Source organism: Rhinopithecus bieti, unplaced genomic scaffold (assembly GCF_001698545.2).
Source record: "Rhinopithecus bieti isolate Rb0 unplaced genomic scaffold, ASM169854v2 scaffold_70230, whole genome shotgun sequence".
NCBI classification, from domain to species: domain Eukaryota; kingdom Metazoa; phylum Chordata; class Mammalia; order Primates; family Cercopithecidae; genus Rhinopithecus; species Rhinopithecus bieti.
In genome coordinates this window covers 116,179-127,461 of record NW_016826056.1, presented here as the reverse complement: position 1 = coordinate 127,461, position 11,283 = coordinate 116,179, and the positions used below count along the sequence as shown (strand labels likewise).

At 38.3% G+C, this 11,283-nt stretch overlaps 1 protein-coding gene across 1 annotated transcript in view; it reads right to left on the bottom strand.

Annotated features, from left to right (window-relative positions):
* Positions 1 to 6: 6 nt before the first annotated feature.
* LAMP2 (lysosome associated membrane protein 2) overlaps positions 7 to 11,283 on the bottom strand; it is a 32,157-nt gene continuing 20,880 nt past the window's right edge. The window contains 7 exon segments of the mRNA XM_017863264.1: positions 7 to 1,213; positions 3,658 to 3,754; positions 3,756 to 3,820; positions 4,550 to 4,613; positions 8,248 to 8,370; positions 9,472 to 9,656; positions 10,617 to 10,775. Of these exon segments, the coding sequence (XP_017718753.1) occupies positions 1,068 to 1,213; positions 3,658 to 3,754; positions 3,756 to 3,820; positions 4,550 to 4,613; positions 8,248 to 8,370; positions 9,472 to 9,656; positions 10,617 to 10,775 (839 nt within the window). The 3' untranslated portion in view covers positions 7 to 1,067.

Here is an 11,283-nt window from a genome sequence, read left to right as displayed (position 1 = left end):
TTCACCATGTTGGCCAGGCTGGTCTCAAACTCCTGGCCTCAAGTGATCCACCCGCCTCGGCCTCCCAGAGTGCTGGGATTACAGGCATGAGCCGCCACGCCCAGCCTAGATGCAAGTTATTTTATAAGTGTAAGTGCACTTCGTTATCTAGGTTCTAGGACATACTGGCATTTCTTAAGAAAAAGAAAATAATAAAATACATCACTACCAACAAGAAATATTGGAAGGCTAAAGAGAAATCTGCATTAATTTTAGTACTGCATACAGAGGCCAATTTATGAGCACAAAGTACTAATGCCCTCAATTGGCACTGGCAAGCAATTATCTCTAAAGCACCTAAAAAATGGATTGAAATGCCCTGTTGGAATAGTCTTGTATCTTGCAATTTAAAAGATTGAAATATCCAGTTTTTTAAAAAAAGGATTAAATAATAAGATTAATACCTACTCTAAATTTTAAAAGCTTTTGTATCTTTTGTCATTACAGCCACATAAATACAAATGTATTCAAAAAGCATTAGAAAAGCATTTATTGCTAAGAACATAATAATACTAGCCCCTGTTCAAATCTACTAGTATATCTCTCATAGGTCAAATATGCAGCAATGCCAAAGTAGCTAAGTTAACCTGCAAACAAAAATCACAAAAAAAAAAGAGCAAAAGGAGCAAGTACAAATCCACTGTAGAACATGTTGTTCCAACTCAACTACATGCAGGGAAAAAAAAAAATCTCTTTTCAAAATTGTTTTTTCTAAACTGTGTATTTTTAGTCTGAATGTCTAAAATGAAAACACTGAAATACTAATTCAAGACAGTAAAACAGAACCTATAATTCAGTGATTTTGCACATCTTTTGCTGTAAAAATAAGTTTTAAATTGCTTGGTTGGAGAAACCAAAGTCAGGCAACTAATTTGTAGTTGATAGTTTTTTGTTTAAGTTTGAAATCCCCCACACCACCCATTCTAAAGAGCCGGACTGCAACTAAATATACCTTAAATTGACCAGTATTGCATGTTGGAACTTGTACTTGCTTTTCTTTTGTAACAGAGATCACGTATTGATTAGTGTTACAGAGTCTGATATCCAGCATAACTTTTTCTTCTGCCAATTACGTAAGCAATCACTATAACGATAATCAAGCCTGAAAGACCAGCACCAACTATAATTGGGATTAGAATGGTGTCATCATCCAGCGAACACTCTTGGGCTGTAGGTGAGAAAAAGTGTGTAACAAATAATGAGTATAATCACAAAACAATGTCCTAAACTAAAAGATGTTGATTTAAAAGCCAGAAATGTTCTTACAAGATCAACTTCAAGTAACTAAGACAGGTATATTTTTATGATAAAGCTATAGAAAATGGAGAACTGTTCTAGAATTAAAATTCTAAGACTTACTTTGTTCTTTCATTTATGTGTATATATGTAGATATTCACATATATGAATATATGCATATTCATTTACATCTATAAACACAGCTCATATCATAATATATATCATGATATATATAATGCACACATCACACATGATATATAATGCACACATTATATACATGATATATATAACGCACACATTATATACATGATATATAACGCACACATTATATATGATATATGTTTGCATATACATATATACACATGTATATGTTTGTTTATATTCCAAGTCCTTTCCAAAATAGGAGTATTACTTTATCAGAAATTAAGGGAGCTAATCTAGCCCACTTTTACATAGCCAGATTAGCCTCTCAGTGGTAGCATGAATGTCTTTTGGGAAAGTAGAAACAGGATCAGGAAGGTATCATGTGATGAAAATAGCCAGGCTGGCTCTGGAGTCCCTTTAGAGTTAGGGGTCAGCAAGCTGTAGCCCATGGGCCAAATCTGGTCCAAGAGCTAAAAGGGCTTTTACATTTTAAATGGTTGAAAAAAATATTTTGTGACTCATGAGAGCATATAAAATTCAAATTCCAGTGTCCATAAATAAGGTTTTATTGGAACCCAGCCCATCATCTGTTTATGTGTTGCTGTTTTCGTGCTACAATAGCAGAGTTGAATAGTTGTGACAGAGACCATATGGCCCCAAAGCCTAAAACACTTACTGTTTGGAACTTTAAAGTTTGCAGATCGTGACTTAGAACATACAATTTTAGTGGTTGCAAAGTCAAGAAACTGGGACCTCTTACTAATTTGAGTGTGCTTACTGCATTTCTTATCTGGTCAGGGTTGGCAGCTTAAAGGGGCTATTTTTTTCTATTTCTAGAAAGTGGTCTGATCCAGTAAAATCCAATCAATACTCTTCTGCCTTATTGCAATTCTATTTCTTTCCCTTACAGTCAAATATTACCTATGTGTTGTATTTATAGGTACCCACAGCCAAGAACCTAGTTCCACGAATAGATTATACATTCAATATCAGTATTAAATGTTGTATATCTCTTTGGGTGATATTTTTAATTCTACATACATGAAAACCAAAGTTTTAAAGTGAGAGAAAGAGCACAGCTCATCTCTATTACAGTTGACTAGATAAACCGTCCTGAAGTGATGATACTAATACTACAAATGATTTTAAACTGTAAACACAAAACTGGTCTTAAAATTAGGGGAGTAATGAAGGGGAGCCAAATAAAAAGTCCAAAAATAAAGCTAGTAAAGGATCAAAATAATTGAAGTACATAAGCAAAACAGGCAAGAGGGAAAATGAATTCTTGAAAATATTTTTAAAGTGTAACTAACGTCTTTAACCACAAGAATGGTAGGGTCGAGAGCCCAATTTATTGTGGCCTAACCAAGTCAGACTAGGTATTCAACACCACTGCAAAAGCAGTCGAATGGCTCACAGTATATTCGCTTCTAAACACAGCTTCCACATTTCCTTCCAAACCATAGAATTAATGGTTGAAAAGGATGTGGATGACTGGAATAGCTCTGCTCAACAAAGTTGTGATCCATAAACCCCCAATTTTAGGTAATGGGCTTAAAACGACAAGTCAATTAAGGAATTTTACGTGCTTTTTTCTTCATGCAAATTTTAATCTTATAATGCCAAATACGTCTTTCATATTCGTATGAACACATTATAATGAACCTTCACAAGGGTTTCATTAAAAATCTAATAAATACTACCATTAGCCCTGAGTGATCTTCAAAAAGCCTCATTCACACTGGCACACGCTTTGAAAACTCTCCAGATCGTTTTGGCTTGTAAAAACATAGTTCATGACATTTGAGGCTTTGCTACCACTCTTTTATCTTTTGTCTTAACAAAATCAGACCAAACTGCTTTCATTCAGGTATGAAAATGTTTCCAGTGAGAAGACGGCCTCAGGAAGCAGATGCAACATGCTCAAAGCCGCCGCTCCCAAGTGCCATCTTCTCTACAAACTAAAACCCATACCTCAAATAAAGCTCACTTAAAGCTTCTATCAGTGTTTTAACTTTTTTGCAAAATTTATTTTAAGATCACAAAAACATCTCGGTGAGCAAAATGATGAGCCAAATATAGAGGTGCACAATTTGCTCAAGCATGAGCTTCTGCGTGAATTCAATATTCCCTTATTTCAACGTTAAAATGGTCTGTGATTCAAAGGAAAAGCCACCTATCAGTCAAACATAAGAACTAAATTATTAAATGAAGTTTGCTTGATTCTTACCTGTAGGAATACTTTCCTTGTGCACATTGAAAGCTGAACCCTTAATCAAAGGTATTTATCTGAAATGCTTCTAGGACCACTTGAAAACCAGTCTGCTCTTTGTTTGCACCCATATAGACTTCCCGGGGGGGCATCCAGTAGCCTGAGATTGTTATTTGCAATGCTGAAAAACTTCAAAGAAAAGGAAACAGGTTTTTAGTAACTTCTTATCCTATCAACATCAAAAATGGGAAAGTTGCCAGGCACAGTGGCTCCCACGCCTGTAATCCAACACTTTGGAAGCCAATTGTGGGACAGATCACGTGATCCCAGGGAGATCAAGACCAGGCCTGGGGAAACATGCAAAACCCGTCTCTACAAAAATACAAAAAAAAAAAAAAAAAAAAAAATTAACTGGGCATGATGGTGCACAGCTGTTAGTCCCAGCCTACTTGGGAGGCTAAGGTGGTGGTTGGCTTGAACCTGGGATTGAGCCTGTGGTCACGGCCCTGCAGTCTTAGCCTGGGCACAGAGCGAGACCCTGTCTCAAAAAAAAAAAAAAAAAAAAAAAGAAACAGTCCTCAGGGTTTTTCAGTGAAGCATGGGACCTGGGGGAACAAGATCAACCCACAAAAAGCAATTTCTTGCAATCACTAGGTCCCTTATCTTTCCATAGATGTTTCTATAGTCTAAAATCGTCACCACCCTTAATTATTATCTACCATACTTTGGAAAAGATGGGATACAGAAAAGAACATCATAGTTCTAAGTTACTGATTTTAAGGTATGATCAAGACACACTTTTTACATAGCATCTTCTATTTCATTAAATAAGGTGCAATTTGGTAATAAGACCACTGTAATTTCTAATCCTTCAGGGTAACCCACAGTCTTTTTCCCCAGGCCAATGCTTCGCTTACCGGAGCCATTAACCAAATACATGCTGACGTTCACTTCCTTCAGATAAAATCGGTTTTCATTTTTCTGTTTGAAAAGAGCTTCCAGTTAATTAACATATCACAGCTGTCTACAGATAACAGATACAGTTAATATCCACAGAAGAAAAGCAATCTAACACTATTACACAGAAGAAGAAACCATGCTGTAGAATAAACTGTAACTAAGTAAAAGAGAACTCATAATCTGACAGAAACCCCTTTCCTCTGTATTTTCTTTCCAACTTTTGGAGCACAGGTGTAGTCATGTGGATCTCAGACACTTGAAGATTTATGGCCTCAATTTTATTCCTCCTGTCACTTGCTGAGACCTCACCACCTCCAGCCTGCATCATAGCAGCCTCTTAAGTGGGCTCCCTGCCTTTCAGCCCCTCCAGCCCTAATCTTTCCTTTTCACTGTTATTATCTTTCTAAAATACTCATCTGATCAGCCAGTCATTCTAATAATTTCAGAGTGCGAGTACGGCAGGAGCTACCAAAATGAACCACACTTCAATCCCGCCTTCACTCTGTTAGCAATCTGCCAGGGAAGGCAAGGTAAACACATAAATAACCATATTACAAAAAAGAAAGTAAGAAGTAATGAAAATAGGAGAGAAATCACTTCCAACTAAGGGAGGAGAAAAAGTGATGCCAGCTTAGTGATGGGGCATTTTGAACCGGGCAGATTCTCTTAGGAAACAAGCAGGAAAAGGGGTATTCGACAGAGCAACAGCATAAATAACAGTAGTTAGAAAATAAGCATAATCTCAAATTTTTATGCTAGCATTTGAGCACTTACTAAGTGCCCAGCACTGTTCTTAAAACTTTACATATGATGCTTCCCTGAGTAATTACAACACTCCTATGCAATAGGTGCTGTTATCATCCCCATTTTGGGAATAATCGAAGCACAGACATGTTAGGTAACTTCCCCCAAAGCTACATGGTTAGTAGTCAGTGAGTTGGGATTTAAATTCAAAAAGTATGGCTGCAGAGTCTATGTAATTATTATTACTATGTTCTCTTACCTCACAAGAAGTGCATAGAGGACAGGGTGAGGGAAGCACCCTGAAGGAACTAAAGGAAACATAAGGTTCATAAAGAGGGAGTGAAGGCTGAAAATGCAGGCCGCATTGCATGGGAGAAAAGAGTGCTTGAACTACCCAGCCATGGACTTTAGATGTTACTTTGTTGGCAAAAGAGAAACACTGTGAGGTGGGCAGATCACGAGGTCAGAAGATCGAGACCATCCTGGCGAACATGGTGAAACTCCATCTCTATTAAAAATACAAAAAATTAGCCAGGAGTGGTGGCAGATGCCTGTAGTCCTGGCTATTTGGGAAGCGGAGGCAGGACAATCATTTGAATCCAGGAGGTGGAGGTTGCAGTGAGCTGAGATCTTGCCACTGCACTCCAGCCTGGGCAACAGAGCGAGAGTCCGGGGAGGGGAGGGGAGGGGAGGGAAGGGAGGGGAGGGAAGGGAAGGGGAAGAAAGAGAGAAACATTGATGGAGAGATGTGCTTTAGGAAGGTTACGTTGATGTAGAACACTGGAGAAGGTGAGGAAGAAGAGCAATCAGGCAGGAGCTGTTTGAATGGTCCAGGCAAGAGGTAATGTGGACTGGACCCAGAGCAAAGGCAATGGGGATTAAAAGCTAGGGGACAGACTTGAGAGAAATTTCAGGAGGACGCATACAGGAGGACTTCACACCTTCATCACATCCCTCTTCAACTTAGGCTACATCTTGGCTTGGCATTCAAGACTCCACAATTTGTCTCAACGACTTTTCCATACTTTCACTAAAAACACTCCTCATTCTCCCAGCTGGTCTTGATTATGCCCTTTATCCAGGGATAACCTGTACTTTCCCACTTACTCTCCTTATCTCCCTATATACAAATCTGACCCATCCTCAAAGGCCCAGCTCAAATGCCATCTCTGCCATTAAACCTTCCTGACTCTCCTCCATCCAGAATTAACCTCTCCCTCCTCCATTCTCCTGCAGCACTTTGTACTATTCTCTGGTTTGGCACTCATCCCATTTCATATACACTTTCCACAGTATTCTACTGCCCACAGAATCGAGTTCAAAAGCCTTGTCATGGCATGTAGGCCTTTCACAAAAATGGTAATTATTTCTAGATTTCTCCCATTACGACTAAACTGTGGGCACTTTAAGAATATTGGCTTTCTTCTTCATAACCCACCATAGCAGCCTGCACATAACGCACTCAAGTTCTATAAATTCTCCTAAGGAGCATCTATCATGACAGGGTTGAAGGCAATAATGGGTCCCACTGAACTCTGAGGACATTGCAGGTATCTCTGATTTTTCAGAGTGCCTGTAGCATGATTAAAATGTCACTATTTTGGATTACGTTTTAAAATAGCCTACTGGGTAACTTAAATATTGTAATTCTTAAATACTAAACATTGCCATATAAGAGTCAAGAGAAATCACGTACCTTTTAGGAGTCTACCACAGCTAGAAAGATCAAACTCAATCACTTGAAAGGGAATAAACCCAAAATACTACTTTCCTCGTTCTTATTGACCACAGCTCCTATGAGGTAACTTTAAAAGAGAATGTGCCTGAGGCTTGCTTTTACCATAATGGAGAGGACAAGTTTAATTAGACATTTTCAATAGTAATTCACTGGTCACATGGTACTTTAACAGAGGAATTATTTGAATGCTGGAAAAGGAAGATTTTGTAAACCTTTCCAAAATGTAAGCATTTAATGTAATCCTCAATTACTCGGCATATATTCTAAAGAGAAAAATGTGCTTTCGATTCAAAATACCAAGTTCACATATGAAATAACAACATACCTACTTTTTATATATCAGATATTGAGATTATTTCCCCATCCCCAAACACAGTAATCTGATTTAAAAGCAGAATTGGTTTCTATCTAATTATACAATATTTTTAGTTTGAGAATAGTTGGTGGTTCAACATTTTCCCTCACTTAGAGCTATCTTCTATTCCACCAGTCTCATTTGCCACAACATGTTCACACATACGTCCCCTCAAAGAAATTATGGGAATAATAATTGCTTCTGAGAAGGTGGAAATAAAGGTCCCCAATGATTAATTTATGCTAGCAAGAAGTAGAACAGGTATGCTTAACCCAAAACCTTCCGTTTAGGTTTCAGCTCTTGATCAACAACAAAAACCTGAATGCTGCCATTATAAATTGTCCTGATTTAATGAATTCATATACACAATTACACAGAGCTTTGTACATAGTACTCAATAGATGTTACCTATTTTTATTACTGACACTATTACAAATAATATAGCCTCCAAATGGCTTAAAATAGTATCATAGAAAAACATGAGCATCAGCTAACCAATAACAGAGAAAAAATTATCATGGAAATTACTTATATATGGATAGATTAGACAATTGTGTTTTTTTGATGTGAGTTAATTCTTGCTCCTACCCTAGAGTCTGTATAATGGCAAAATGGCCACTCTTGGTGAACATTAATGTAAGAGTCCAGTCCACAGACCATTGCACAGACTCTGAGGGATGAATGGACTACACTTTATAATTGAGTACTGTAGAACTGGAAAATAAAGCTAAATATCCCCCTCTCCCCATGCAATTGTTTAGACTTTCAGATGTGTTTCTAAGAGAATGAACCTAACTTTAGAAAAATCTGTTACTCACCACAGCAAAGACAAAGTCAAGATACTTAATGGTGCTGCTATTCAGCCTAAGTAGAGCAGTGTGAGAACGGCAGCTGCCTGTGGAGTGAGTTGTATTGGGGTTGATGTTAATAACTGAAGCAACCTTCAAGAGAAGAAAAAAGGGAAAAGGTACAGGTTAGCTATAAAAGTGGCCAGCAAAGCCTTATATGCTACCAAAACCAACTTCAGCGTGGAACAAAAAATCTTTTGTCTGGATACTTAAATTCATGGTGTCTTAATTTTCAAACAAAGTTGGCGTGGGTCCTCAAGCTATGACTCAGATGACTTTAAAAAAATCAAGAGGAAAGCTTCTACAGTAATGAGCCAAATGAAAACACACATTTTTATGGAGCCCAAGAGCCATCTGTCTCTCTTGTTTAAGTCACAGGATCCTGGAAATCGGATTTGTTCCTTGGCACTCCCTCCCTCTATAGCCTCAGTGGAACATTGCAACTAGAAGTGCCATCATGTACTTGAGCACATCTACACTATCCGAGTCATCAAATAGCTGGAGAAACAGATAGCTGTGCCATTCCTGTATACCAACCTACACTGTATTTCAGATCAAAGTGTGAAGAAGTTATATTTTAAACTGACCGAAATAAAGGCCAATTGTTTGTACTCTGATCCACTGATGGCAAATAGAATCTAAACCCCAAAGAGCACTTTAAACTGCTAGGTTTTCTGCCGGCCAACACAACACCTGAAAGTGACATTAACACTTCATGGTTATAGTAACTCCTAACTAATCAAAGTTCAACAAGCCAACATAAAATCTCCATTTAAAACTTAATCAGGCCAGGTGTGGTAGCTCACGCCTGTAATTCCAGCACTTTGGGAGGCCGAGGCGGGTGGATCACTTAAGGTCAGGAGTTCAACACCAGCCTGGCCAGCATGATAAAACCCCATCTCTACTAAAAATACAAAAAAACTAGTTTTGCGTGGCAGTGCAGGCCTGTAATCCCAGCTACTCAGGAGGCTGAGGCAAGAGAATCGCTTAAACCCTGGAGGTGGAGGTTGCAGTGAGCCAAGATCATGCCACTGCACTCCAGCCTGGGCAACAGGGCGAGACTCTGTCTCAAAAACACAAAACAAAACAAAACAAAAAACTGAACCATTCTACTACCATTGGGCTGAAGGTAGGATATGAAATATTTGAAATGAAATACAAAAAGGATGTATTGATAAAAATAGACACCTATACCTTATCCTGAGTGATGTTCAGCTGCAGCCCCATGGTAGCCAGCAGACAAGTATCATTGCCATTATTAACTGAATAGGTTCCAGCTTCTGGTTTTTCCTTTGGAGTAGGTGTTGTAGTAGGAGATGGCACAGTGGTGTGTATGGTGGGTGCCACTGTTGAAGTTTTGTCTTCATCACACAGGAACTCTAAAACAAGCAAAAAGGGACAAAAGAAACCAAAGTGGACATTTTCTTAATTCATAAGGCCAGGGAAAACCAAAAAAAAATTCTCATAATAGAAGTCCAAAAGGGTTATATTAGGGGAAGAGAATATCTTGTTAGTATATCTGAAACTAAATTAGGCAGAGGTTCTTAAACTGCTGCTTCATATACAGACAATCTATATGAGTTATGACACAGCAGACAAACTCAGGACACATCCATATGCTTTATCAGCTCACACATGGCCACACACTCATCTTTTCAGACCCTTAAATCTTTTATTCCCAAAGAACTTTGCCTGCCTGATATGAAATTCAGATATTTAAGTCTTAAATTTTTTGGTTCTTTATTCCCACATACAACCACCATAAGGAAGGATATTGTTTACCAGAAAAAAGCTTAGAAATCACCAAAGGACTTAAATACAAATGAACCTTTTATTTGCATTAGCCCTATGGTAAATCATAGGCATTTCAACCTCTTCTTAGGAAGTGTCAGTAGTTTTCCAGCACTGGTGAATGAGAAATTATTACCTTTCCATAAAGCATGTAATTCAATAAAAATTACAAAATCAACTTTAAAAATTCAAGATTAGAACATGCATCTGATTTCTAAGCTTTGGTCTTGGAACTGCTAAAAAAACAAGCTGATAATCAAGCTATCCGAGGAGCTGTTCAAACAATGATTAGGTTTTATTAGCTGAGAACAGTATAGCTAGTGTCTTTTTAAAGACCATTCCACAACTTGTACATCAAAAACTTTAAATTGTAAGTTCCACAATAATACGAATTGCTATTATTTACAAAAACTTTATAGCCTAGTAGAAGCTATGAATAAACCTTAATACATAAATGCTTTCAGATAATGACTTCAATGAAGGCTACCTGGTATACTCTACTCTTAAATTAGGATCCAAGTAGAGAAATATATACTTTAAGTACCCACCATTTGTGCTCACTGTGCCATTTTGGACAAAAGCTTGTACAAGAACATCCCAATAGTGCTGGACAACATCATTCTTTTCCAAAGTTGATAAACTATTGCATCTAAAAAGGTCATTCAATGGAATTTTGATGGCCAAAAGTTCATCAACAGTAAGAATTCCTATAAAACAAGATTAACAATGGCTATTTCCAAGAAGGTAGGAGAAAAATGATAATGTAAATATATTTGTATAGGCTTTCTTCTTCTCTCTGCCTGCCCTACCCCAGGCCTAAAGTGACAAAGGGTATAGCATGCTCAAGGGCATGACCAGTTCACTGTGGCTAAAACATAAGGAGTAAGGGGGAAGAAGAAATGGGGGTTAGGGGCTGGGCACGGTGGCCCACGCCTATAATCCCAGCACTTTGGGAGGCTGAGGCGGGTGGATTACCTGAGGTCAGGAGTCTGAGACCAGCCTGGCCAACATGGTGAAACCTTGTCTCTAGTAAAAAGACAATAATTAGCTGGGCGTGGTGGCAGGCACCTGTAATCCCAGTTACTTGGGAGGCTAAGGCAGGAGAATCACTTGAACCCGGGAGGTGGAGGTTGCAGTGAGCCGAGATCGCCCATTGCACTACAGCCTGGATGACAAGAGCAGAACTCTGTCTCAAGACAAAAAAAAAAAAAAAAA